At 54.0% G+C, this 27,763-nt stretch overlaps 2 protein-coding genes and 1 non-coding gene across 6 annotated transcripts; all 3 read left to right on the plus strand.

The window, feature by feature from the left end:
- Nucleotides 1-959: 959 nt before the first annotated feature.
- On the plus strand, nt 960-3,992 carry TRIR (telomerase RNA component interacting RNase). Its single transcript, XM_047776931.1, has 3 exons — nt 960-1,363; nt 3,184-3,261; nt 3,561-3,992. The coding sequence occupies exons 1-3, from the start codon at nt 1,013-1,015 to the stop codon at nt 3,666-3,668; spliced, it is 537 nt and encodes a 178-aa protein (XP_047632887.1). The 5' UTR covers nt 960-1,012; the 3' UTR covers nt 3,669-3,992.
- A 5,341-nt stretch (nt 3,993-9,333) lies between these two features.
- Nucleotides 9,334-26,470, plus strand: TNPO2 (transportin 2). Of its 4 annotated transcripts, none has more exons than XM_047776934.1 (25): nt 9,334-9,483; nt 10,807-10,918; nt 11,521-11,596; nt 11,679-11,828; nt 15,208-15,314; nt 15,399-15,532; nt 15,623-15,704; nt 15,779-15,901; nt 16,008-16,126; nt 17,424-17,484; nt 17,565-17,730; nt 17,941-18,093; nt 19,766-19,991; nt 20,193-20,364; nt 20,850-20,936; nt 21,015-21,122; nt 21,213-21,371; nt 22,046-22,133; nt 22,320-22,418; nt 23,205-23,300; nt 23,601-23,706; nt 23,861-23,960; nt 24,040-24,114; nt 24,226-24,360; nt 24,444-26,470. In XM_047776934.1, exons 2-24 carry the CDS (start codon nt 10,820-10,822, stop codon nt 24,331-24,333), a joined length of 2,694 nt encoding a protein of 897 aa, XP_047632890.1. In that variant the 5' UTR covers nt 9,334-9,483; nt 10,807-10,819; the 3' UTR covers nt 24,334-24,360; nt 24,444-26,470. The 4 variants fall into 4 exon arrangements, with proteins under 4 accessions (XP_047632890.1, XP_047632891.1, XP_047632892.1 ...); XM_047776935.1 differs by having other exon boundaries at nt 23,631-23,706; XM_047776933.1 differs by lacking the exon at nt 9,334-9,483 and having other exon boundaries at nt 10,699-10,918.
- Nucleotides 20,050-20,118, plus strand: LOC125126610 (small nucleolar RNA SNORD41). The gene has a single exon (XR_007134714.1). It is a non-coding gene; the product is annotated as a small nucleolar RNA SNORD41 (small nucleolar RNA).
- Nucleotides 26,471-27,763: the final 1,293 nt, after the last annotated feature.

Here is a 27,763-nt window from a genome sequence, read left to right on the forward strand (position 1 = left end):
CTCTTCTGTTACCTAACTGGCAACTGGCTGGGAGCCACTGAGCTCCTGAAGCGAACCAATCATAGACGAACCGATTAGCTATCTTGAGATAGGTCCTTGGGGTGCCAGTGGGTTAGAGGCAGAACAACTCCAGTTATGGGCGAAAGCCACAGATCCTTGTCCATTGAGCCCTGAGCCCCACGCAGGGCAGGGCCAACATTTACAACCTCGCTCTTTGTCGTAGAAGGGGTCTGTTCTCCAAAACCTCCTTCCACTTTGCTCCCTATTCGAGGGGAGTCTGCAGTTCAGCCAATTATCTTTTTGAACCTCTGCCCCAGGAATACATGCTCGGTTCCAGGCCGTTGGAGGACACTCTACCTTAGATAGGGACTGCAGCCTAGAAATATCCGCGGCTTCACCTAAGTACTCTAGCGCATACAGTAATACCCTGACTTTCAGATGAGGACCCCAGTTCCTTCGAGCAAGCGGTGTCTCTATTCCCAAATGAAAGCTCCATTTCAGAGACAGGTACCCAACCCAGAGACGCCTCCATTTCTATTCTGGGGGCCCAGACTAGATGTACCCCCCGAGATCTAGTTAGGGACCCAGGTTCCGAAGATTCAGCTGAACACACAGCCTCAGATGAAGTCCTTCCCCCCGTTGAGATTTTCTTGGTGCCAGAAAAGCGAATATGTCCCGAGTCCCAGGCGGGAACCTCACTCCGAGAGCCAACTATCGCCGTAGGTTTAGACGATAGCCTTATTTCGGGGGAGACCATGTCTGCGTAACGCTCGCGGAAGTTTAGTTGGGTTACTATAATCCGCTAGGCAGGGCGGTGTATCTGTCTGCTGGTGCGCGGCTTCAAGCTTTACTCCTCTTTCGCCCCGACCCACATGCCCCGCCCCCACTGCGGACGCTAGAGGACTAGACGGGTCTTCCCAGCATGCATTGCTCGGGAACGAGGCAAGTCGGGCGCCAAGCGCGGGGTCGAAGCGGCCTTCCCGGAGTCCTTTGCGCGGCACCTGGCGACAAAATGGCTGCCCGAGGGAGACGGGCGGAGCCTCCGGTCCGGGAGGCCCCGGGCCCCGCGGGCGGTGGCGGCGGCGGGAGCCGATGGGCTGAGTCGGGGCCCGGGACGTCGCCCGAGAGCGGGGATGATGAAGTGTCGGGCGCTAGTTCGAGCCCTGTGACGGGCGGCGTGAACTTGTTCGCCAACGACGGCAGCTTCCTGGAGCTGTTCAAGCGGAAGATGGAGGAGGAGCAGCGGCAGCGGCAGGAGGAGCCGCCCCCGGGCCCGCAGCGACCCGACCAGCCGGCCACCGCCGCCGCCGCGGGTCCCGGGGATCCGAAGAGGAAGGGCGGCCCGGGCCCCACGCTTAGCTTCGTAAGGAGCCGCGGGGGTGGGGGCGGGCGCCAGGGCCTTCCTCGGTCGGGGGAATTGGGCCCGAGAAAGGGGATCGGGTCCACCCTACTCTCTGGGTAAAGTGCTGGGGATTCGGAACCTGGACGAGAGAGGCCTGGGGGCGGAGGTGGGGACCCCTGGAGCCTGCCCGCAAGAACTGGGAGAAATTCCGTTGGAAACAGCGCTCCGGGGATGGGGAAACCTGAATACCACTGTTTGAGTGGTACCCGAACTTTGGATACTGGGACCATCTCCCACTATGGGAATGGGGGATATAGTCAAGTCTGGAGTCTGAATTGTGTGGATGAGAGACTCGGACTACTTACTGTGTGACCCTAGGAGAGATTTTCGTGTCTTTCCCGAGTCTCATTCCTCCACTGTCTATTGAGCACCTTACCTTGTGCTGGGCACTGTGCTAGGTGATGGATAGGCCTTGTTGAACACTACAGGTTATCACTTGCTTTCCTGGAGCGTCAGAACTGGCTTAATCTCATTTTCCCTGCTTGCAAAAATGGACATCATCCCATCTTCTGGTGTGATTAGCACTGGTTCTGTCTTATAGGAAGAGCTAAACCAGTGGTTCTCAATTGGGGGCAGTTCCCCCCACCCCATCCCCACATTTGGCAGTCTGGAGACATTTTTGGTTGTCAGAACTGGGGGAGGGAGTGATACTAACATAAGTAGAGGACAGGCATGATGCTACTCAACATGCTACAGTGCACAGAACAAACTTTTCCCTCCTTCCACCTCAACAAAGATGATCCAGTTCAGGATGTCATTAGATGAGATTGAGAAGCTCTAGACTAAAGAAATGGCACCTCTGTTGATAGTCAGCTCTGAGCTTTGCTGGTGTTGAGAGCAAGTTCCTGTGGTGTGGAGAACACAGTGTGGGACTTGAGAATACTGGATGGGGGTGGGGGTCACATTTATTCATCTGTCAAAAATGAGTGTGAGAATAGTCCTGGCAGTGCAGGTCACTTCATGCATGGTTGAGGGGTGGAGATAGGATCTCTGTAAAGCCTTTTGGAGCTCCTGTGGCATGAGAAACCCTCAGTCTGAGGGAGAAAATAGAGGACCAGGAGGAAAGTTCAGAGCAAGACTTATGCTTGAGGGAGGGGAAGTGGCAGGACCTGGGGGGTGGGGGGCCAAGTGCACCTCTGTGAGTAGGAGTAGCAGTTTCATTTGTTCAAGGAGCCATTGTGGGAGCACCCTCAAAGAGGGCAGGCCAGGTTAGATGTAAGGGAATGGTGTCACTTGGTGGTTAGGAATTCTGCTCAGTGGCTTAGACCCACCTGACCCTGAATCCAGCTCCATTGTTTGCTGTCAGCATGATCCAGGGTACGGGCGTCTCCTTCTTAAAGATGTTTTCCCCATCTGTACAGTGGGGATGGTGTAATCTACAATGTAAGGTGACTGTGAAAGTGAAAGGAGAGGATACTTCCAAGGCACCTGGCACAGAGCTTAGCATAGAGTAAGTGCTCAATAAGGGGGGCTGTTACTGCCTGTGTGAATCCTACTAGGGGTGAGTGAGGCCAAAACTAGTCCCCACTGATAAGGGGATTCTTGCTCCCCGGAAGGGCAGCCCCGGGGCCCCAGGACTACCTGGGCATCATGGGCCCAGGGCAGGCGCTAGAGTCGCGTGTGCTCCTCTCTGATTGCTGCGCAGGTCGGCCGGCTGGCGGAGCTGGGCGCGCGTCGGGACGGGCCACCGGGCCGGGCTAGGAAGGTGTAGTGGGCCTCAGCGCCGCCAAGGGCGGGCCCCGGCTCCTGTAACCGTTGCAGTCTTCTGTCCCTTCACCCAGGTGGGCAAGCGCAGAGGCGGGAACAAACTAGCCCTCAAGACGGGAATAGTAGCCAAGAAGCAGAAGACGGAGGATGAGGTGAGCAGGCTGGTGTGGGAAGCCTCCCACGTTGCCTTTTCATTCTGCCTCAATGCCTGGCCAAGGTGCCCTGTCCCTCCCTCTTCAGTATCCAGCCCTCAGACGGGTGTACTGGGTGGGGGGTTTTTCAACAAAGTCCCCAGATAATGTGACTCTGCATATCTTTATCTCAGACCCAAGACCTTTGGGGTGACACTGTGGGTGGGTCAGCTGTCTCAGGACAGTCCTGACCCTGGTTCCTGGCCTCCCTGGCATCCCTTCCCAACCCCCTGTGTGTTCCTCCTCCCCCTCCCCCACAGGTATTAACAAGTAAAGGTGATGCATGGGCCAAGTACATGGCAGAGGTGAAAAAGTACAAAGCCCACCAGTGCGGCGATGATGATAAAACTCGGCCCCTGGTGAAATGACCCCCCTCCCCCGCCTGCCCACAGCCTGGGACTCTCTGCGATGTACATAACTATTTAATGCAGCGGCAGCGAGGCAGCCTTTTTCCCCCAAGGACTTATACACAGAAGGAACCGAGATGCTTCCCGCAGCTGCGGACGATTCTCCAGGACTCTTTTTTTACCTTGAGCACTTGCCTCCTGAGACTTAATAGAACAGTGGTTTACTGTCCCCTCTCTTCCCTTCTCTTCCTTCTCTCTGGCCCTTTCTGTCTTCCTCTTCTCCCCCTCCCTTCCCTCCCTTTAGCCGTCACTTCTGGGAAGTAAAGAACTTGATTTAGTGCTGGAGCTGTGTGCTTGGTTTGCCTTCTTTGCTTTCTCCAACCTACGTCATCCCTCTCAGCTGGTGCTGCGCCCACCAAAGCCTGGGTTTGGCCCAGTGAGGGAGGGATTTGGGGGAGTGGGAGAGAACAGAGGCTCATCCCCTCCCTTCATCCCACTGCCTCCTGTAGGCCTGAACTCTCTCAGGACTCACCCCTGACCTCACCGCCAATGTTGGGTGTTCTTGTTCACTGTCTCTTCACAGTCCCATTTGGGGTGGACCAAAGCTGTTCATTCATTCAGAAGACACTGACACATAATGCATGCATGGGTTTTTTCTTTCTTTTCTTTTTTTTTTGGTCCTTTTTGGCATTTCTTGGGCGGCTCCTGTGGCAGGAGGTTCCCAGGCTAGGGGTCTAATAAGAGCTGTAGCCGCTGGCCTACGCCAGAGCCACAGCAACGTGGGATCCGAGCCACATCTGCGACCTACACCACAGCTCATGGCAACACCGGATCCTTAACCCACTGAGCAAGGCCAGGGATTGAACCTGCAACCTCGTGGTTCCTAGTTGGATTCATTAACCACTGCACCACAATGGGAACTCCTTTTTTTCTTTAAAAAAAATTTTTTTTTTTATTATAGTCAATTTACATTGTTCTGTCAATTTATTTATTTTTGTTTGTTTTTTTGGGGGGGCTTACCCGAGGCATATGGAGGTTCCCTGGCTAGGGGTCCGATTGGAGCTGTAGTCGCTGGCCTATGCCAGAGCCACAGCAATGCAGGATCCAAGTTGTGTCTTCGACCTACACCACAGCTTACGGCAATGCCAGATCCTTAACCCACCGAGCGAGGCCAGGGATTCAACTCATAGTCCTCATGGACGTTAGTTGGCTGAGCCATGATGGGAACTCCTGTCAACTTCTGCTACATTTATACACAATCTCTTTCTCATATTATTTTTCATCATGTTCCATCACAAGTGATAGGACATAGTTCCCTGTGCTATACAGCAAGAGCCTGGGTTTTGTCTGGGCTTTACGGCCGCTGCAATGAACAAAACAGATCATGCATGCTCCCTGCCCTTGTGGAAGGAAACAGACACAGACAAAAAGGAGAAGCCTTTCCTCCCCCCCCCCCCCCCCCCCGTCTTTTTGTCTTTATCTGCATATATAGTTCCCCAGGCTAGGGGTCCAATCGGAGCTGTAGCCACTGGCCAATATCACAGCCATAGCAATGCAGGATCCGAGCCTCGTCTTTGACCTGCACCACAGCTCATGGCAATGCCGGATCCTTAACCCACTGAGCAAGGCCAGGGATCGAACCCCTGTCCTCATGGATGCTAGTGGGGTTTGATAACCACTGAGCCACGACAGGAACTCTGGAGAAGCCATTTCGGGAGGTGACTGCAAAGAGGTCCAGACAGGATAGAGGCTTCAGGCAGAGGTCTATTTTAGCTGACATCTGATCATAGTACTGAGGGAGGTTGAAACCTGTCCCAGGTGTAGTGAACAGCCAGTGTAAAGACGAGAGTGCCTGGCTCTGGAGCTGGCTGAGTGAAGAGCATACATGGATTTTATGCAGAACCTTGTGTGCCAAGGTGAGAATTTGGGATTTAAGTAGAAAGAAAGCTTTGGGGGTTGTGATTTAAGGAGCAACATATGTTTTTTATATCTTACCAGGATCCCTCTGGCTGAAGGGGTGTGGGCAGAACCTGGGAGATGTGGAGGCCAGGCCATGATGGAGCAAGGGGAGGTGATGGAGTGTTGGTTGTAGAGGAACTAGGATCTGGATTCCAGTGGGGTATTCTGTCCTGCCAGCTACTTGTAGTCCTTCCTGGGAAGCTGGGTTTGGCCTTGCCCAATTGTATATAGGAGAAAATCTAAGGAGTTCCCTGGTCGCCTAGTGGTTAGGCACTCTGCATTGTACTGCGGGTTGCTTGGGTTACTGCTGTGGCTCAGGTTTGGCCCCTGGCCTGGGAACTTTTGGATGCTGTGGGCATGCCCCTCCCCCCAAAGGGGGGGCAATACAAATAGGGCTTTCTTGTTTCACCCCCCCACCTTGCAGGACATTACATTTGATATATCAGGGGACAGGGTGTCCTAAAGGAAGCCTTAGGTCCCCCAGCCATGGGCCCATCTCAGGCGTTTCCAGGCACAAATATTGAGCAGCTCAGCATTCCTGCCCATCCCACAGCCAGGTTCCCATCCCTCTTCTATCAGGGGAGCATCATGATTTGGAGAGTCACAGTGGTCATCACGTGCCTGGGATCTGCGGAGGCAAGGGAGGAAGGCTGTAGTAGCACCTGCCTAGCCTCACGCTGCCAGATTCAGCCCGTGGGGTATGGGCATTTTTATGAGCACCAAGGCAGACAAAACTGTCCAAGTGGAGCTAACAATTCTGGATGGGGGGTGGGGGGGTGACAGACAAGAAACAATATAATCACATGGTTATATATTATAGGGGATATAGGAAAGGGGGACCTAGATAAGAGTGGGAGAGATGGCAACTTTAAGTTGGTCAGGGATGGCCTCCCTGAGAAGGTGACATTTGTTCCAAGACCTGAAGGAGGTGGGGCAGGCAGTGAAGTTGGTCCTTGCAGGAGTGTTCCAGGCTAAAGGAATAGCAGGTGCAAATACCCTGAGCTGAAGCCATGCCTGGCTTGAAGAGTGAGCAAACAGGCTTTGGGACAGGTGACATACCCACCTCTCCCTGCTAACACACAGTAAGGCTTGTCTGGTTTATTTTCCATATTAGCTCAAAGGTCTCTCTCCAACTTTGAAGATGCCAAGCTGGCCTAGGTGTGACTTTAGCCTTGGGGATGCAATGTGGAGGGAGAGGACATAGGAAGCCAACAGAGCCACCTCTACTGCCTTCAAAGCCCTGGCATCCGCTGGATCTTTAAAAAGAAACATAAGTGGGAGAAGTAGGTCGCCCCTGCAGCAGTTCAGCCTCTGTTCTGGAGTGTCAGGAGGCAGGAGGAGCTGATGGAGTTCCAGCACCTCCCTTTACTGAGCTCACCTGCCCTGACCTGGGGAAAGTCTGAAGATAGAGGGGAATCAGAATCAGGTTTTGGTGAGTCACACAGCCCTGGCTTCAAACTATTCTGGTGCTTATTAGCTGTGTGATCTTGGGTAAGTCATTCAGCCTTTCTGTGATTCAGGTTCTTTATAAATAGGGATAAAATACTGAAACATCTCTAGAGTCAAGTTCTAAAGTAAGGGCAATTTCATATAGTCAGTATTAACCCTGACATTTAAAACTACTGTTATTGCTTCCCTAGGTGAAGCACTTGGATTGTGTTTGGGGGCCGTGTTTGAGAAATACCTTGAAACAAGGCTGTAGTGTGATGAGATGCTCAGGCAGGGAGGTTGTAAACTGAGAGATGCTTGTTTCCCATTTCAGATTCATGATTCACAGTTGGGCATACGGTCCTTAAGTTTCCTTTTTGCAGTAAGCACTTTTAGTGAATTAAAGTAAGTTTACCTTGCAGGGCTGTTGTGAGAATATCATTTGTAAACTGACCAGTGTATGCTTAAATAGGGGGAAAATTTTTTATTTATTATTTTTTAATTTTCGATTCAGTACTGAAATCCATTGTCTGGGGAGAGGAAGAAGACCCGTGATCATATGAGGGTGAATACTGTGGACTACACAGGCGGCAGGGGTCACATTATTCTGCCCCGACTCCTCTCTCCCCCGAAGCTTGCGCAGGGCCGCTGGAAACTTATCAAAAGCAGGGAGTGAGAATTAAATTCCCTCCTGCATCTCTAACTCACTCCCCACCTGACCCTTATTTGAGGCAGCCCCCAGCCCTGAGCTGAAAGCTCCTCTGTTCGCACCTCTCCTGATTCTCCAGATCCGGTCTCAGCCCACGAACCTCCTTCCCCCTTCTGCTCAACACCCAACTCTCCGGGGAGGTTCCATATCTACCAAATTCTAGTCTCAGGCGGAGTCGTAAGCTTCGCGACACGTGCAGCAGGGTGGGATTTGTAGTTCTAGGTCCTCAGGGTGCTCAGGGGAAGGCCATTGCGCATGCGTAGAAGGCATCTTTCTGCATGTGTCTCTCCAGACGGGCTTCTGTCCAGCGGAGACGGCTGAGGTGGGATCCCAGCCTACTCCTTTAGGCATCCCGACTGTTGGAGCGGAATTTGGCGCCAGCCGACCCTTCTTAAGCCCTGGTGGTCCCAGTATTCGGCAAGAGAGGCCTTAGGTACCTATTTTTCATGAATGGGCTGGGACTGAGGCTACGAAGGCTAGTGGACTGAGAAAACGGTCCCTCTCCTCCAGTCTGGTTCTAGAATTGACCTGTGCCTCTCCCGAGGACAAAACGTCCCTCAAGGCAGGGCAGGGTTGTCGTTTAGGATTAGAACCCGAGTTGATTCAGTAAATATTGGTTTAGGGAGGGGCCGAAAACACTAAAAGGGCGGCCTTGAGCCTCGCAGAATAACAGTCACGTTTTTGAAAAACAATTTACCACAAACCTGGTAATGCTTGATTTGGATTATCTATAACTCGGCTATTTCTATACCCATTTGACATGTGGGGACGCTAAAGCTCCGAGTGGCAGACGGTCTCCCACCCTTTATTTAGCAGGGTCCGGGGATAGGGGGCCGGAACCGGGACGCTCCAGCTCCTCCCTACTCCGCTCTGCTCTCAAGAAAAGAGGTGCCCTACTTTGTCCTCAGAAGGCGCAAGAATCACGAAAATGCCTTTCTTCATCTTCTTTCCTCTACCTAAATTTTCTGAGCTGTTCCACATCATTCAGCTTCAGGTAGAGAAAGGAGTTGGGCTTTTTGCTGTAGCATTTATTCATTTTTTAATACCCTCTTTTTTTTTTAAATCCTTTTAAAAATTGTCAAACAGTACTAGAAAATGAATAATGCAAATGTGGCAGAGGCATCTTTAGGAACCCAGCTCATCTCAGGCTCTCCCTTTGTCTGGCTTTCCTTCCTTTGTCTCTGGGGTATAAAGTCCACCCCAGGCTCAGTCCCCTCAGCTCTTTCCTTGCACGGGTATACTGTACTCCTTCCAAGTACCCTCTGGATGGGGGAGGGAGGCAGAGTTCAGTTCTTAGAGGGTCACAAAGGCGCAAGTGGCTCTGAGGGATTCCCAGGTCCATCATAGACCAGAAAGTCCCTCGCACCACCAAACTCCTGGTTCCAGCAAGGAGCTCTTGTCAGGCCAGCGTGAGACAAGCTGAGAAAACGAGACGGTGGGAGGACCCGCTGGCCAGAGAGGCCAAGAGAGCCGCCAACTCTTTGGTCACGTGACCCGGCCTTGCCGGGCCCCGGGTCTCTCCGGGGCCAGGCCACGTGCGATCGCTGCTTCTCCGGATTGGCTCTTGCAGACCAGTTTGAACGGCGTACGGAAGCCGTCGCGGTTCATATACGGCCGCGATTTTTTTTTCTTTCTTTCTTTTTTTTTTTTTTTAATATTCCCTCTCTTTGGCTCTCTCCTTCCGCGCGAGTCTCTGGAGAAGCCGCAGCTTAAGGCCTCGCTGCTGCCGCCCGAGGCACGGTAAGTGGGCCTTACTCGAGTCCCAGACAGCTCGGCCCCGGCTTGCGTCGACCCCCGCCGGGTTCCGGGCCTGCGCTGCGCGCGGCCCGGACGTCGGGGCCGCGCCTGACCGAGAAAGGCCGAGAACCCAGTTGGGCCCGATTGGCGAGGCAGCGAGAATGGGCCGGGGCGGGGGAGGGGGGTACCGAACGGGGCTTAGGGGGTGGGGCCTCGGAGCCGGGCCAGGTCCCTGTGCCACGAGAATCGGGCCAGTTGGACGGGTGGGGTCGGGCTGGAGGGGCTCTGATTGGGGGAAGCATTTGGGGACTGCTTAGGGCCTGACTGGGGCACGTCTCGAGGATCGGGTGTGTGGGGGACTGTTTCGGCGGGGCTTGGTTGGGTCTGGTTGGGAGAGGCCGCGTTGAAAAGTTGGGGGGGGGGTCTTTTTGGCCCCTGATAGGAAGGGGCATCAGACTTCGGCCTAGAGGGTTTTGCTGGGTCTCACTGCGAGGCGTAGCTGGGATCTGTTGGGGGAGATGCACTTGAGGGTGTTCAGCCAGGTTTGATTTGGGGGAGCTACAGGCATCAGTCGGAGGACGTTTCCGGCTTGAGGTGGTGGGGAGCTTGGTCCAACTTGATTGGGGGAAGCCGCGGTGTTGATTAGCTGGAGTTAGTGCTGGCTGGGGCGGGGAGGTTGGAGCAGTGTGGCGGGAGGCTTGGCCGGACCTGATGGGGAAGAGACGGATCCGTACAGGGGGCTTTTGTCGCTGGATAGGCAGGCTTGGCCAGCTCTCAGTTCGGAGAAGCTTTGAGGGACCTGTCTGGGGACTGCTTCAGGTCTGATTAAGGGGAATCACTGGACAGCGTGCCGGCACCAGAGAGACCACGGGGGCTGGGGCGCTATCGCGTTCTGGGGCAGGGCCCCTGCATGGGGAGGTGGCTGGGCCCTCGCCTAGCAGCTTCGAGGGAAGTGGAAGCCTTAGGGCGCGCAGCGGGGGGCGGCGGCATGGGCCGCGGTGGGACGAAGGCCCAGCGTTGGGTGCTATGAGGATTCGCCGGGTACCACCGCCTCGCGTGGCCGGCTTCCACATACCCCCACCCGCGGTCCCGAGCCCGCGACTGCGCGGCCGTGGATGGCGCAGCTGGCGGGGACCCCACACTTGGGCTGGTGTGGATCGGCGGCCTCCGCCTGTCCGCCGAGGACGCTCCCATCCTGCCGCCGCCGCCGCCACCACCACCACCACCACCACCACCACCACCACCTCCACCTCAGCGGAGGCTCAGCCTGGGACTCACACGGAGTCCCCGGGATCCAGCGCTGATCCAGGCCCCTACCCCCGCAGTTTCGCTTTGCGCCATGGACTGGCAGCCAGACGAGCAGGGCCTGCAGCAGGTCCTGCAGCTGCTCAAAGACTCGCAGTCGCCCAACACAGCCACACAGCGCATCGTGCAGGATGTATCCTTACTTCCTTCCGGGTCTGGGGGGACCGGGTAGACATGTGCAGCTCCTGAAGCCCAGAGAGGAAGGGACTGACTCTCTAGTTCCCAGACTCTGCTCTGACAGAAGCAGGCCTTGGCAGAGAATTGAGAATTAGAATTCTTGGATCCCACTCCTAGAGGGAATGTGGCCCTGCAGGAGAAGGGGGACACTTTTAGATGGTACCCGGCTTTCAGCTTTAGTTTGGCTGAAAAAATTTCCTTTTTTTCAGTTGGCTGTTTAAAATACTGTAAGTTAAACTTGTGAATTACTTAAACCACTAGCAAGCTTCACTTGAAAATGTGAGTTCTCTTTTCTTCAAATAGAGGTGAGGTTTGTCATCCTTCTCCTGCTCTGACCATATCTTGAGGATTGGGAAGTTCAGGCATGCCTATCCACCCCCTGTATGAATCTCATGTGCCTGAAATGCTGTGTTATTCTAGGCATGGAAGTTGACAAGTGGGGGTGGGGGTCCCAGGATCTGGCTGCCTAGTCCTTGTAGGTAGTACCAGCTATGTGGTGATAAGACGGCCTCACCTGGGGAAGGCCCCTGTCTCCTAAGTCCCTTAACAACCTAGCAGAAACTCAAACAACTGAACCAGTTTCCTGACTTCAACAACTACCTGATATTCGTCCTGACCAGACTTAAGTCAGAAGGTACGCCCTCGGTGCCCCTCCATACAAGCTGGACCCCACTTCCTGCCCTGTGGTCCCCTAAGCCTCAGCTCTCTTCCCCCAGATGAGCCAACTCGCTCTCTCAGTGGCCTCATCCTAAAGAACAATGTGAAGGCGCATTACCAGAGCTTTCCACCACCTGTGGCAGACTTCATCAAACAGGAGTGTCTCAACAACATTGGCGATGCCTCCTCGCTCATCCGTGCCACCATAGGTGAGAGGGCACAGTGGGAGTCAGCTTGTGATAATGCCCTGCGCTATGCTCTTGGCCAGGAAGCTTATTAAGGATATTGATTAACTGAATGTTCCAGCACCCTGGATGATAGCACTGTTACTTTTGCCATTTTCCAAATGAGGAAACTGAGGCACATAGATGTTAGGGGATTTGCCTGGTAAGTAGCAGCGCTCAGAAGTGACTAGGTCAGGTCTGTGCTCCAAACCATGCCCTCCTGAAACAGCTGTTCTTATTTCTGAGGCAGTCCCTCAATGTCCAGAGTTTTGTGTTAGGTCCTGAGGATGTAGCAGATTAAAATATGAGGGCTCCCTGTGAACTCTGACCAATAATAACAGGTGAAACTTGCGTGAGGTCTGCATTGGAGCTGGAAGGCTGCCTGGGAAGTTATGGAAGGATGACTGAGGATTTTCAAGAAATTTTACCTTAAGCCTTTTCACTACTGATAACACCAACCCTGCCATTTGTTCCCAGCTTACCTTTTTTTTTTTTGTAAATGGCCACACTTGTGGCATGTGGAGGTTCCCGGGCTAGGGATTGAGTCTGAGCCCCAGCTGTGACTTTTCCCATAGCTACACTGACCCAAGCTGCTGCAGTCTGCAGTTGGATTCTTATCTTTTGTCTTTTTTTTAGGACTGAACTCTCGGCATATGGAGGTTCCCAGGCTAGGGGTCCAATTGGAGCTGTAGCCACCAGCCTATACCACAGCCACAGCAACTTGGGATCCAAGCCGCATCCACGACCTACACTACAGCTCACGGCAATGCCAGTTCCTTAACCCACTGAGTGAGGCCAGATAGCAAACCTTCATCCTCATGGATGCTAGGTGGGTTTGTTTGTTAACCACTGAGCCACGCCGGTAACTCCTGCAGTTGGATTCTTAGTGCATAGCAGGAACTCTCCTAAGTTTACTGCCCCCCCTTCCACTGCCAAGTTTTATTAAGTTATAATTGATGTATAACTGACGTATTTTTTTTAGATTTAAATGTAGGTCAACTTTTTTTTTTTTGCTTTTAGGGCCGTCCCGTGGCATATGGAAGTTCCCAGGCTAGGGGTTGAATTGGAGCTTCAGCTGCCAGCCTACACCACAGCCACAGCAATGCCAGATCTGAGCCGCATCTGTGACCTACACCATAGCTCACGGCAATGCTGAATCCTTAACCTACTGAGGGAGGCCAGGGATTGAATCCGTAACCTCATGGACCCTTGTTGGGTTCCTTAGCCACTGAGCCATGAAGGGAGCTCCTAAATCTGTATCAACTTTTTTTTTTGTCTTTTTGCCATTTCTTGGGCTGCTCCGGCGGCATATGGAGGTTCCCAGGCTAGGGGTCAAATTGGAGCTGTAGCCGCCAGCCTACACCAGAACCACAGCAACGTGGGATCCAAGCCACATCTGCAGCCTACACCACAGCTCACGGCAACGCTGGATCCTTAACCCACTGAGCAAGGCCAGGGATCGAACCCGCAACCTCATGGTTCCTATTTGGATTTGTTAACCACTGAGCCACGATGGGAACTCCAATCTGTATCAACTTTTAAGAATTACTTTAGGAGTTCCCACTGTGGTGCAACAGGATCAACAGTGTCTCTGGAGCACTGGGATACAGGTTCAACCTCTGGCCGGGCACACTGGGTTAAGGATCTGGCATTGCCATACCTGTGGTGTAGGTCACAACTGTGGCTCAGATCTGATCCCTGGTCTGAGAACTCCATACGCTGTAGGATGGCCCCCCAAAATAAAATAAATGCAATAAAAACAGAAAAACAGGGAGTTCCCATGTGGCACAGTGGGTCAAGGATCTGGTGTTGTCATTGCAGTGGCTTGAGTTGCTGTTGTCGTACAGGTTTGATCCCTGGCCCCACAATTTCTGCAAGTTGTGGGTGTAGCCAAAAACAAAAGAAACAGAAATACAGTATTAAATTTGAACTAGTTACTGAACCTACTGGAAGTGCTGAATCTTGAGGCCTGCTGTCTTTGTTCAAAGTGATCCTTAGCTCCCTCTGAGGCCAGCAGAAGGATCTGGACTTACCAAGCTCATTTTAAGTGCCAGGTTGTGCTCTTGAGTACTTGAGTTAAATCCTTGAAGCATCCCAGTTGCCCTAGGAGGCTGGTGTTCTTTATCTCCCCGCCCCCCCCCCCCCCCCCCCGAGACATAGAGCGCTTAGGTGATGTGGCCACGGTCACACAGATGGGTGGGATGGGGACTCTACTCACAGTCTACCACTGCAGGGAACATCTTTCCCAGCAGACATGTGAACCACGGTCATCTGGCATGTTGCCCTGTGACAGCTTAACCCCTGTGAAACACTGCCACCTTTTGGCTTTAAATACCATCTCTGCACTGACATCACCCACATTCAGCTCAGCTGCCAGACTCCTCCACAGTCCTTGCCCTTCCCCTTCTGATGCCTGCCTACTGCAGTTCACACTCGGGTTCTTTTTTTTCTGTCTCTTTTTTTTTTTTTCCCTAGGGCCGCACCTGTGGCATAGGGAGGTTCCCAGGCCAGGGGTCTAATCAGAGCTGTAGCCATTGCCCTACGCCAGAGCCATAGCAACATCAGATCCGAGCCCCGTCTGCAACCCACACCACAGCTCACAGCAGCCCCAGATCCTTAACTCACTGAGCGAGGCCAGGGATCGAACCCGCAACCTCATGGTTCCTAGTCGGGTTCATTAACCAGTGTGCCATGATGGGAATTCCACACTTGGGTTTCTAATAAGCAGGACAAATCCTCTCTGAGGCCACTGCACCCCTATATGACCTGCCTCATCCACCTCCCAGCCCTCACCCCCACCCCTCATTCTCTTTGCTCAGCCTCACTGGCTCTTTACCCATCTTTGCATATCTCAGGCCTGCTGCTGCCCCTGACTGGGCCTTTGTACCTACCAGTCCCTCTGCCTGTGATGCTCTTTTCCCAGGGACCTGGATGGCTTCTCCCTCACCTTCTCAGGTCTTTGCCCAGTTATCAAGGTGTCACCTGGTAAGGTCTTCTCTAGCCACCCAGTTCAAATTTGTTACCCTCACCTTCAGCCCTTACAAACCATTTTCTCTGCTTTATTTCCTCCCGTAGCTCTTGGCATCTAGCCTCCCAGGTCTTTTGCTGATTTATCTTTACCTCCCAGTCTCCGTCACTAGACAGCTCCTGTGGGTAGGGATTTTGTGTTTAGTTTTGTGTTGCATCCTAGGGCCTGAAACAGAGCAGGCTCACATTAGGGCTCAAAGGACCTCAAAAAGGGTGCATAGAGCTTCTAGGGGGTAGCATACAGAAAATGTGCAGGGTGAGGGTGCAGCAGGGAGGGCCAGGATGCCAGACAGGCCTGAACCCAGCCTGAGGCAGCATCCTTTCCTGGCTGCCCCAGGCATTCTCATCACCACCATCGCTTCCAAGGGTGAGCTGCAGATGTGGCCTGAGCTGTTGCCCCAGCTGTGCAACCTACTCAACTCGGAGGATTACAACACATGTGAGGTAAGCAACAAGCCATGGCCTCTTTAAGCGGGAGCTGGGGCTGGACCAGGACCCACGCCCATTTGACAGTTCGCCTCCACTCAGGGAGCCTTTGGAGCCCTGCAGAAGATCTGCGAAGACTCATCTGAACTTCTAGACAGCGATGCCCTCAACAGGCCGCTCAACATCATGATCCCCAAGTTCCTACAGTTCTTTAAGCACTGCAGCCCCAAGATCCGGTGGGTGCGGCTCCCCATGGGCCTGCAGGGGGTCTGGAGCAGGTGGGACAGGTGGGGTTAGGGGTGACCTGCGTGCCTGCTCCCTGCCAGGTCCCATGCCATTGCCTGTGTGAATCAGTTCATAATGGACCGGGCCCAGGCGCTGATGGACAACATCGACACTTTCATCGAGGTGGGCCACTGGGCTGGGGGTGAACAGGGGGAGGGCCAGGGGCCCAGCTGCAGCTGACCCAGGCTTCCCCGCAGCATTTGTTTGCCTTGGCTGTGGACGATGACCCCGAGGTGCGGAAGAACGTGTGCCGGGCGCTGGTGATGCTGCTGGAAGTGCGGATCGACAGGCTCATCCCCCACATGCACAGCATTATCCAGGTGTGCAGGTCCAGGGCCAGCCCAAGTAGGTAGTGCAGGGTGAGAGGCAGGCAAGGAGCCACCCTTAGATGGGCCAGCCCTTAGCCTTTCTCCTACCCCACCCCAGTACATGCTGCAGAGGACCCAGGACCACGATGAGAACGTGGCCCTTGAGGCCTGCGAGTTCTGGCTGACACTGGCTGAGCAGCCCATCTGCAAGGAAGTCCTGGCCTCCCACCTGGTCCAGTAAGTGCTGCCTCTGCCCTCTGTCCCAGCCCTAGCCTCCATCCTTTGCTCTGGCTCTGCCTTCCCTTCTGGCTAGCTCCCGTGCTAGCTGCAGTCCACATCTTCCATCTCAGTTTACTTTTATGCCTCTGTATGTTGATTTTGCAAATGATAAGTATAACTTAAAATTAGGTCAAGATATATGTGGAAAAAATGAAAAAGTTAACAGAGGCTTTAGGCATAGCTGGATCCAGGTGCTCAAAAAGATGTGAAAGGCATCTAAGTCTCAGATCTACTTCCTTGTGTTCACTTTTTTCTTAGGCACAACTTCCCCTACATCATGGTAGTGTTGTGATCTACAGTGTTCCAGTTTAGAACCTCGGAGTAAAGAAATTGTCTTTTGGAGTTCTTTTGTGGTTGCAGTGGGTTAAGGATCCAGCATTGTCATTGCAGTAGATCGTGTCGCTGCTGTGGCATGGGTTCAATCCCTGGATGAAAACTTCCATATGCTGTGGGCGTGGCCAAAAAAATTCTCTCTCAGTATCTCCAACGAAAGTCCTAGGGCTGATCCTCCTTAACCAACTTGGATCGCTTGTCAGTGAAGGCTCTAATCAAAATCTCTGATCCAGAATTTCCACTGTGGCTCAGTGGGTTAAGAACCCAGTCTAGTCTTCCACGAGGATACAGGTTTGATCCCTGGCCTCACTCAGTGGGTTAAGGATCTAGCATTGCTGCAAGCTGTGTCATAGGATGTAGATGTGGCTCAGATCCAACGTGGCTCTGGCTGTGGCATAAGCTGGCAGTAGCATCTCCAATTCGACCCCTAACCTGAGAACTTCCATATGCCCCGGGTGCGGCCCTAAAAAGAAAAAAAATTCTCCAATCCTGAGGTGCCTAGGCTCCAGCTGAGGGGGTGGGCTGCCCTGCCTGTTTGCTTCTCTATCCTGGCCCCAACCCAGAGAAGTATCTGGTGATGGGGCCACATGTCCTTGTGTTATGGCATGCTAGGGGTCAGGCACTACTCCAACCTTCTCGCTGTATTCAGGAGTCTGGAAATCACCGAGTGGCCCACGGGTTTGGGTCAAGAGTCTTCCTTTGGAGGTAGGAGCAGTATCAGCTCTGACCCAGTCACAGTGGCTGAGACTCCGTTGGCATAGCACCCACTGAGGGCAATGAATAGATGCAGGACAAGCAGAGTTAGCATGATCAGTTTGCTCCTGGCCCCCTGACCTCCTGCCCACACCTTTGCTTCTCTCTTCCCCAGGCCGAGTCCCTCTGGGATCCCTGCCTCCGGATTAACCGCTTTCTCTCCCAACAGGTTGATCCCCATCCTGGTAAACGGGATGAAATACTCGGAAATCGACATCATCCTGCTCAAGGTTCGTTAGGGCTGACCAGCAGGCTGGGGGACTGGGGTTGGAGACCTCTGTGGCACCTAGTGATCTGCCTGGCTCTGCAGGGGGACGTGGAGGAGGATGAGGCAGTCCCCGACAGCGAGCAGGACATCAAGCCACGTTTCCACAAGTCACGCACAGTGACACTGCCCCATGAGGCTGAGAGGCCTGATGGCTCTGAGGACGCAGAGGATGATGATGATGACGATGCTCTGTCTGACTGGAATCTGAGTGAGTGGCCTGGCCTGGGGTGAGAAGGGGGAGGGTAGAGGCCAGCTAGCCCTGGGGTCTCTCTCAGGAGGTGACTAGAAACTAAGGCAGAACTAATCATGAAGATTGTAATCATTGATCTCTGATCCCAGGGGGTATAGAGAGGAGGGCTGGTGGCCTGCCCTATGTGCCTGCCTTGGCCTGTCCCCCCAATTTCCTCTCCTGCCTCAGGGAAGTGCTCAGCAGCTGCGCTGGACGTCCTGGCCAATGTCTTCCGGGAGGAACTGCTGCCCCACCTGCTGCCCCTGCTCAAGGGTCTCCTCTTCCATCCTGAGTGGGTGGTCAAGGAGTCAGGCATCCTGGTGCTGGGTGCCATTGCTGAGGGTAAGTGACCTGCCAGCCTGGCTGAGCCCAACCTCTCATCCTTGAGCTGGTGTGAGAGAGGGGGGCCAGCCCAGGCAGGGCTTTGGGGGTGGGGGTGGGGGTGTGCCATTCCCACACACTCTCCAGAGGCCTGCACACCCCACCCCAGACAGCTCTTGGATTTGAGTCTTCCCCTCAGCTCGTGGGCCTGAAAGGGACCCTCAAATGCAAGCCTTCTCCTTACTTCTCATGGACAGGCATTTCTGTGGGGTCATGAGCATAATTACAGTGACAACAATAGGAATTAGAGCTTGTACATAGCAGGCAGCCTCGTCCTGTGGGCTCCCCACCACCTGAGGTGGTAGGTTGTTTAGACAGGGAAACTAAGGTGCAGAGAGAATTGTGCCACTTCCCTTGTCACCGAGGCTGAAGCTGGGCCTCAGACCTGCTCTGGCTGTGAGGCTGGCCTGCAGAAGTGTGCAGGGGTGGTGTTTCCTTAAACTTCACATGCTGTATGGGCATGGCTTTTGGGCTCCCTTTGTCCTGATGGGGTGTATGGCATTAATTTACCAGAGGGCTTTGCAGATCTGTTATAGGTGGGACACGTGGCCATCTCAGCATCCAGCCTTGACAAACAGATGGGGCTGCAGGATCCCTTACCCTGGAGAGCTTTTGAAAATTTTCCAAGGAAATGCTTCCTCATATGAAATGTGATGTATCTCATGTTCACAAGGCACTGGCATATGAAAGTTCCCAGGCTTGGGGTCGAATCAGAGTTATAGCTGCCAGCCTATGCCATAGCTCACGGCAACGCCAGATCCTTAACCCACTGAGTGGGGCCAGGGATTGAACCTGCATCCTCATGGATACTAGTCGGGTTTGTACCACTGAGCCACAACGGGAACTCCGTGTGTATGTTAATAAACTATGTGAGGTGTTCTACATTTTAATGGGGAAAGAGCTCAAGGAATTGACCCTAAGCTGGTAAAAATAGATCTCAGGGCTTGGATTTTGGGGGTGTGCTGTTATCTGTGTACTGTAGGGGAAGAAAGACATATTTAAAGCTTTTTAGAAAGAGAAAATGAAAAGTAGAAAAAGGAAAATCACAAACATCCAAGAAAGTTTTCAAAAGAAAGGTACCTTCTATCTGTCTGGGTTGCTGCTGCCCATAAAGCTCAGGTCACTGTGCAGCCTCTGCCATCTATGAATAAATAGTAACCAGATAAAAACAGTACAAGCCCTGGCATGGAGTGGAGCTGAGGGAGAAGAAAGCCTTGCTCCGATGCTTTGTCCCATCCCCCACCCCCACCCCTGATCTGTGACTCTGAGGCAGTTTTTTTTTTTTTTTTATGGCCGCACCTGCAGCATGTGGAAGTTCCCAGGCTAGGGGTTGAATTAGAGCTGCAGCTGCCAGCCTAAGCCACAGCCACAACACCACCAGATCTGAGCCACTTCTGTGACCTACACCACAGCTCGTGGCAATGCCAGATCCTTAGGGAGTGAACCCTCACCCTCATGGATACTAGTTGGGTTTGTTACTGCTGAGCCACAATGGCACCTCCTGAGCCAGTTATTTAACCTCCAAGCCTCAGTTTTCCCCTTCTGTCAGGTGGGGCTGATCCTCTCTCCCCAGAAGAGTGGATGTGGCCTGGTCACTTGGGCTCAGCCTTTCCTCTCTGCCTGCTTCTTGCAGGCTGCATGCAGGGCATGGTGCCCTACCTGCCAGAGCTGATCCCACACCTCATCCAGTGCCTGTCAGACAAGAAGGCCCTGGTCCGCTCCATCGCCTGCTGGACACTGAGCCGCTATGCCCACTGGGTGGTCAGCCAGCCTCCCGACATGCATCTCAAGCCTCTGATGACAGAGCTGCTCAAGCGTATCCTGGACGGCAACAAGAGGGTACAGGAGGCGGCCTGCAGGTGACCCTCAACCCTGGCCCCACAGCCCTCACCTCCCCTGGCCCCTCCGGCTGCCCTCTGGGAAGTGATGATACTCATGACCCCTGACTTTGAGCTGATTTCTCAGTATTCGTACTGGCTGATCCCGAGTGTGCCTTCCGTGACCCCATTCGGAGCCCAGCCCTGCCTGTGGCTGCCCACTAACCCCGTCCCCGCCTCCAGCGCCTTCGCCACCCTGGAGGAGGAGGCCTGCACGGAGCTGGTGCCTTACCTCAGCTACATCCTGGACACCCTCGTTTTTGCCTTTGGCAAGTACCAGCACAAGAACCTGCTCATCCTCTATGATGCCATCGGCACCCTGGCCGACTCTGTGGGCCACCACCTCAACCAACCGGTGAGACCCTACAGCGGCTCCCTCCTCCTGACCCCCATGCCCCTTGGCACCTGGTGACCTGGCGGCGACCCATGTCGCACGCCAGGAACGTGGCCATGACCTCGACAGGCAGACAGACAGACCTGGCCCCTGCCCTCGCCCTGCTCCCAGTCTAGTGGGGGAGACAGACAGTTATGAGACAGCATGGTAAGTGCTGTGCCGGCGGAGCTCAGGGGCCTGTGGGAAGGGAAGCAAGAGGCACTGACTCAGGCTCCGCTGGGGCAGGGGATTGGCGGGGGTTATGCTCGTGATGGGAGAGAAGGGAGTGAACCAGAAGGGCCTGGAGGTCTGGCTGCATGGTGAGGCCTTGCAGGACCCCACGAGCCAAAGCAAGGAGCCTAGACCTTATCACTCAGTTGATGGGTACCTCAGAGTCACAGGGAGCCCTGCTGGTTCCCAGTCCACTGCCCACACCCAGGGAGCCCCAACTTCTGCTCCCTCTCCAGGAATATATCCAGAAGCTGATGCCTCCACTGATCCAGAAGTGGAATGAGCTCAAGGACGAAGACAAGGACCTCTTCCCTCTGCTAGAGGTGGGTGAACTCCAGGCCCTCTCCCATGGCCCTGTCCCACTGGCCTGAGTTCACCTTTCCTGCCCTCCTCCCTGCCAGTGCCTGTCATCAGTGGCCACTGCCCTGCAGAGTGGCTTCCTGCCCTATTGTGAGCCTGTGTACCAACGCTGCGTTACCCTGGTGCAGAAGACACTGGCCCAGGCCATGGTGAGCATCCTGCCACCACCGCACCTCCCGCTGCTGCCCCAGCCTGGGGCCACCTCCCTCACCCATCCCCCTGCCACCTTCTATGCCTAGATGTACACCCAGCACCCTGAGCAGTACGAGGCCCCTGACAAGGACTTCATGATCGTAGCGCTGGACCTACTCAGCGGCCTGGCTGAGGGCCTGGGTGGGCACGTGGAGCAGCTGGTAGCCCGCAGCAACATCATGACACTGCTTTTTCAGTGCATGCAGGTGGGTGGACGCCTTGTCTCCCAACAGCCTTTGTGGGCTGCTTGGGCAGCAGACTCAGGGCCTTGGTTATGTCCCAAGGACATAAGGGAGAACAGACTCGTTAAGAAAAAAAAAACTTATAATTATTTTTGAAAGTGATTCAGAGAAAACATGAGTGAAAAAAAAGACATGAGTAAAATCTCATTGAAAAACAAACAATGGGGAGTTCCTGCTATGGCACAGTGGGTTAAGGATCCAGTGTTGCTTTAGCTGCAGCTTTGATTTGATCCCTGGCCTGAGAACTTCCATATTCTGCATGAGGGTACAGCCAGAAAAGGAAAGAAAGAAAGAAAAAGAAAAGGCAAACAACGTAGAAAAAAATTGAAGTAGAAAAATAGGAAATGTGAAAGCACAAGTCCCTCTAAAATCACTTCTGACCGATCCTCTAGTGCACTAGGATACGCAGCAGTTCCAAGCCCCGCCCCCCCGCCCCCCGCAGTGGTACCCTGAGCAAGGCACTCTCATCCATATGCCTCCGAGTCCCATGTGTATAGATGGGGCCTGCAGCCATCGTGCTGGCTAGTGGCAGGGTTGGGACATGCTCCCTTAACTGCCCTGTATCAAGGGGTTAGCTGGGGCTCTGGCTGGGTGTGGGGAGGGGATTCCTGCCATGCTGACCCTCCTCGGACCCCCAGGACTCGATGCCTGAGGTCCGGCAGAGCTCCTTCGCCCTCCTGGGAGACCTCACCAAAGCCTGCTTCATCCACGTCAAGCCCTGTATCGGTATGACACCCATTTCATCCTTACCCCACAACCCCAGCCCTGGCCTCAAATGATGGAGAGATGACCTGGGAGGACCATGACCGAACTGGGATGTATTCGTACTGTCTGATGAGGCCTGCCCCGCTGGTTCCAGGAGCTTACCCTGCCTGGCCCTCCTGCCCCAGTGCCCCCTTTTCTCCCCACCAGCCGAGTTTATGCCTATCTTGGGCACCAACTTGAACCCTGAGTTCATCTCTGTCTGCAACAATGCCACCTGGGCCATTGGTGAGATCTGCATGCAAATGGGTAAGTACCCCACAGGTAGGCAGGCCCTATCTCTCCCCATTGGCTTGTTCCCAGCCAGGGGGCAGGGGCCTGGCTCTCTCTGACAGGTTTCCTCTAGAGCCCTTGTGCTCCGTGCAGGAGGTTCTAATTGGCCAGGGACAAGAGGACCCCTCTGAGTGTTTTCCATCGGAGGTGGAGGCAAATTTCTGAAAGGCCATCTATAATTGTCTTCTCCAAAGAGGTGGGACAGGAGACCTGTACTTATTGGACTGTTTGCCACCTCCCTACCCTCCAAGCTAAAAGGCCCACTGGGGGAGTTCCTGCTTTGGAACAACAGGATCGGCTGTGTCTTGGGAGTGCTGGGGCACAGGTTCCATCCTGGCCCAGCACAGTGGGTTAAGGATCTGGCATTGCTGCAGCTGTGGCTTAGGTTGTGACTGCGCCTCGGATATGATCCCAGGCCCAGGAATTCCATATGCTGCGGGGTGGCCAAAAAAGAAAAGACAAAACAAAACAAAAACAAAGGTCCACCAGGGTTAGTTCGGGGACTCTGACCTCTTCCCTGCTCCCTACCTACCCCCCCCCCCAGGGAGGCTGGTGGTGTGGTCTCACCCTGGTGTCAAGCAGTGACTCCAGGGAAGTTTCTGGTGTTTGGAGGGTGTGGGTCTGTTTCTGACTGGCCACGGATCCTGGACTACAAATCAGCCAGGGAGGGTCTTATTTCCTCATTGGCTGGCCAGTATCTGGATGTAACTGGGGTCAGTGTGGGGTGTGGGCAGTGTGGGCTCTGACTGGCCTATCCTCCAGGGGCAGAGATGCAGCCCTATGTGCAGATGGTCCTCAACAACCTGGTGGAGATCATTAACCGGCCCAACACGCCCAAGACGCTGCTGGAAAACACAGGTGGGCGCCAGGCCTGGGCCATTGCCACCCCTTTGCTGGCCTCCCAGAGGTGGGGTTCTGGCTGGGGGGGGTAGTTGACAAGAGGCCTTAGGAAGGAGCCAGGGAGGGTGACTGGAAAGACCTGGAATGGAGCTGTGGGAGGAGCCCTAAGAAAGATGCTGGCCTTGGGGGAGAACTGGTTGAGACCAAAGTGGGGCGAGGAGGAGACTCTGACGGAGCCTGGCTTGGGGGCCCGTGGGGCAGGGGCTGGTGCCTTGTGCCAGAGGCCCCGCCACGTACTGGGGCCGCTCGGGGTTGCAGGTCGCCTGACGAGTCCCTCTGCCATTCCAGCCATCACCATCGGCCGCCTGGGCTACGTGTGCCCACAGGAGGTGGCACCCATGCTGCAGCAGTTCATCCGGCCTTGGTGTGTGCCCACCCCTAGATGCCTGTCTCCGCCCCACCATGCCCTGGTCCCCTGCTTCGCCCCCACCCCCCACAAAGATACATGTCCCACCCCAGCCCACCACCCACTGACGTCCTGCCCCCTGGCTGATTCCTCCTGCTCACCATCCTCACAGGTGCACATCCCTCAGGAACATCAGGGACAACGAGGAGAAGGACTCAGCCTTCCGAGGCATCTGCATGATGATAGGCGTCAACCCCGGGGGTGTCGTGCAGGTTGGGGCAGCTGGGCTCTGAGGGAAGGCACTGGGGCTGGGCTTGGACGGCCCCTCACATGGGACCTGTCACGTTTCAGGACTTTATTTTCTTCTGCGACGCTGTAGCCTCCTGGGTGAGCCCGAAGGATGACCTTCGGGACATGTTTTATAAGGTGAGGCTCCCGGCTTGGTCCTGACCTAGTCTCGGGAGGCGGCAGGGTGGGGCGAGTCCGAGTTCACCCTGCTCTGCTCTGGGGCGCCCTTCACCCCCTTCCTCACTGCAGATCCTCCATGGCTTCAAAGACCAAGTTGGGGAGGAGAACTGGCAGCAGTTCTCAGAGCAGTTTCCGCCGCTGCTTAAGGAGAGGCTAGCTGCCTTCTATGGGGTCTAGACGAGCATCGAGCATCGAGACTGCCAGGTGAGGCAGCCCAGCGCAGAGGGGGCTGGCTCTGTGGTGGGAGCCAAAGAGTCGCAGGCCCTGACCCCCTCCTCTCCTCACAGGTTTCTGTCTGCGTCGTCGCCAGAGGGGTTGCCGGGGAGCGCACTGCGTCCAGAAGTTGCCGTGCCCTGGTCGAGGGGGGTTAGGGAGGAGTGAGTGGGACCTAAATCCAGACGCCTTCCCCGTCTATCTACCTGCCGCTGCCGGCCCATAGGCCGGTCAGCGGGTGGGCAGGTGGGTGGGGCCTCCACGCTCATCCTATAAATGGGAGGGGGGTGGGACTTCTTGGCAGCAAGGGCCCCTTGCTCTAATTGGGGTCACCTCAGGCAGCCTTCTTGGATATGCCTTGTGGGAGGGAAGAATCAACACGGCCGACCAAATCCGGCTTAGGATGAGGCAAGGGAAAAAGCAGGCGGGGAGGGGGTCCTTGTAGAGACACGTAAACTCACACGTACACACGTGGCTACACGCATGTGCGGGCGCTGCAGCCAGCCAGGCTGGGCCAGCCACCCCACCATTTCCCCGACTGCATGGAGACAGTAGAATTAGTGAACCCCTCAGTTAACTCGTAAGGCCTTCCGTGTAACCTGCATCTAGAGTTTAAGAAGCTTCTGCTGTTTTGCCGGAATTGGCGGTGATTGGGGAGGGCTGGGTGGGTTCGGGACCTTCGCTGGGACCCTGGGGCCGGGGGAAGAGGACGGCCACCTTGGGGCTGTCCAGTCAGCACGTGCACGCTTTGGACCTGCTCTGCACACTTCTTGCCAGCTCTGTGGCAGCCTCAGCCAGTGTGTCCCCTTCCTTTTCCTTCCCAGCCGGAAGAGTGGGGACCACAGAAGTGGCCGGGGCTGGCCAGAGGTCACTCTTTCTTCCTCCCCTGTGCTCCAGCAACTTTCGAAGATGCTGGACTGGGACATTTTTCCCCCTGAAAAGAGCCGGGGGCAGCCAGAGCTGCTAACACCCACCTCCTCCATGAGCAAGTCTGTTTCTCTGCTTCTGAGAACCCTCTTCCAGGCCTAAGTTTCAACACAAGGGCCAGGGCTGGGGCATTTAATTGGTGGTGACAGAGGACAAAGGTTTTTGCTTTGCAAGCAAGAAGAAAACTGAAGGCTTAAGGGTGGTGTACCCCCTGACCCCACTCTGGGACTTCCTGGTCATCACAGCTCCCAGGAGGTCTCAAGACCCTACCAGATTGGGGTAGTGATTCTAGGGAAACTTCTCAGATTGGTTGGGGATGTGGTCACAGTGGGAGAGGCTCCCCTACAAAGGGAGGGATGTGTTTACTTCCCAGTTGGCCTCAGAACTGAAACCAGGCCCTGCAGCCCCCTTAATGTCGTTTTCCTTTTTCTCTTCCCTGCTTTCCGCTTATTTCGGGAACTCTTTTACGGTTTGGGGGAGGGGAGTTGACTGGATACTTGCATCCTGGGGCCTTCTCCATCCATCCTTTAGGAGCCCTGGACCACACCCCCATCATAGCCCTGTGTCTTCTGTCAGACAGGGTCAGGCCCTGCCTCTATGCCCAGGGGCACTTGGTGCACATTCCATAAACTCAGCTGGTTCCCCCACTGTGAAACTCCAGCAGGTCTCTGGAAGCCATTTGTAAAAAAGAAAAGAAAAAGAAAAAAAAATTAAACACCATTTAATTTTCTGGTAATTCCAGTTCTTTGGAGCATCCTCTGCTGGGTCTTGGGGGTGTGTAGATTGGCTGTCTGGTGGGATTGGTAACCCCTTCTCCACCCAGGAGGGGGGATCCAGCCACCTTCAGGGAAGGGGAGCCTGGTTCTAGTTATCTTTTTTCTTTCTTTTTTTTAATTAAGAAAACTATTTAATTTTTTTAACTTATTTTTGGTTGATTTTTGCACAACGAAGTTTCAGCTTCTCAACCTTTTCCCCTGCCCAGGGCTTCAGACCCTGACTGGCCTCAACCTTCAGTCCCTTTTTCCCATATCCCTCTTTCCCCCTCATCCTCTTCCTCCTGCGGGCTCCAGGGTCTGTCCATTTGTTACCGTGCTGTGCTGGGGATTAGCGCCAAGGTGGCGTGAGATTCCACTTGTGTAGAACTTTGTTGAGTAAAGATCAGTTTCTTGTGAAACCTTGGTCTCCATCTGGCGTCTTGTGTCCTGGACTTTGGCAATAGAGAAGAAAGGTGGAGGAGTTCCTGTTGTGGCTCAGTGGTAGCAAACCTAGCTGGTATCTATGAGTATAAGGGTTCAATCCTTGGCTTCGCTCAGTGGGTTAATTATCTGGTGTTGCCGTGAGCTTTGTGTAGTTCCCAGATGTGGCTTGGATGTTGTGTTGCTATGGCTGTGACGTAGGTCAGCAGCTGTAGCTCCAATTCAGCCCCTAGCCTGGGAACTTCTGTATGCTACAGGTGCCCTAAAAAGTTAAAAAAAAAAAGAAGAAGAAGAAGAACAAGAAAGGTGGAGGGGGGCCTGGGAAGCTTTAGAAATGGGGATGCACAGGAATCAGGTCAGGAAGGAATTAGGGGAGTGGGGAAGTAAATAAAATTAAATGTGTTAACATACAGGTGCAGTGCAGTCTGTGGGAAATAATTACAGCTCACTAGATCCTGAGCTCACTAAAGGGAAGCTGTTAGTATCACAGCCCAAGTTCAAGATCCGCATCTGCTAAAGATTAAACTGGTAAGGGGGCAAAGCCTTGTAGCACTCATCTTTGGCTGACTTCACAACTCTGGTTTGCTGGGCAGGTTAGACATTTTTGGAGACAAGTTTTTTGTTTTGTTTTGTTTTGCTTTGCTTTTTAGGGCCACACTTGTGGCATATGGAGGTTCCCAGGCTAGGGGTCCAATAGGAGCTACAGCTACTGGCATATACCACAGCCACAGCAATGGTTAGACTTTTTGTAGAGGGCTCAACCCAGCACCAAGTCTGTGGGACATATGTAAATAGGGACAATGAAAGGCAAATGAAAAATTGCTCCTCTGGGAACACATGCCTCAACAAAATCTTGTTGCAACCTCAGGACAGCCCAAGGAGCACCTGCATCAGCCGGGGAAAATTTATTGCTGACACACAACCAGCATTTGTTCAACTGAGTGTGTGCATTTTTATTTATTTGTCTTTTGTTTTTTTAGGGCTGCACCCATGGCATATGAAAGTCTCAGGCTTAGGAGTTTAATCAGAGCTGCAGCCATCGGCCTGTGCCACAGCCACAGCAACTCGGGGTCTGAGCCACGTCTGTGACCTGCAGCACAGCTCATGGCAACTCCAGATCCTTAACTCACTGAGCAAAGCCAGGGATTGAACCCACGTCCTCATGGATGCTAGTCGGGTTTGCCAACCGCTGAGCTACGATGGGAACTCCCATTGTGTGCATTTTTAGTGAGAAGAACTAAAGCAAAACTGAAAGTGATATGTTCTGTAAA

Source organism: Phacochoerus africanus, chromosome 4 (genome assembly GCF_016906955.1).
Source record: "Phacochoerus africanus isolate WHEZ1 chromosome 4, ROS_Pafr_v1, whole genome shotgun sequence".
Lineage (NCBI taxonomy): Eukaryota > Metazoa > Chordata > Mammalia > Artiodactyla > Suidae > Phacochoerus > Phacochoerus africanus.

Bases quoted from the DNA above. Each gene is read 5' to 3' on its own strand.
- TRIR (XM_047776931.1), top strand. From the start codon at position 1,013: ATGGCTGCCCGAGGGAGACGGGCGGAGCCTCCGGTCCGGGAGGCCCCG. The intron at 1,364-3,183 runs GTAAGGAGCCGC...CCCTTCACCCAG, and splicing joins CGGGCCCCACGCTTAGCTTC to GTGGGCAAGCGCAGAGGCGG. The intron at 3,262-3,560 runs GTGAGCAGGCTG...CCTCCCCCACAG, and splicing joins AGCAGAAGACGGAGGATGAG to GTATTAACAAGTAAAGGTGA.
- TNPO2 (XM_047776934.1), top strand. From the start codon at position 10,820: ATGGACTGGCAGCCAGACGAGCAGGGCCTGCAGCAGGTCCTGCAGCTG. The intron at 16,127-17,423 runs GTAAGTGCTGCC...CTCTCCCAACAG, and splicing joins CTGGCCTCCCACCTGGTCCA to GTTGATCCCCATCCTGGTAA. The intron at 23,301-23,600 runs GTGGGCGCCAGG...TCGGGGTTGCAG, and splicing joins GACGCTGCTGGAAAACACAG to GTCGCCTGACGAGTCCCTCT.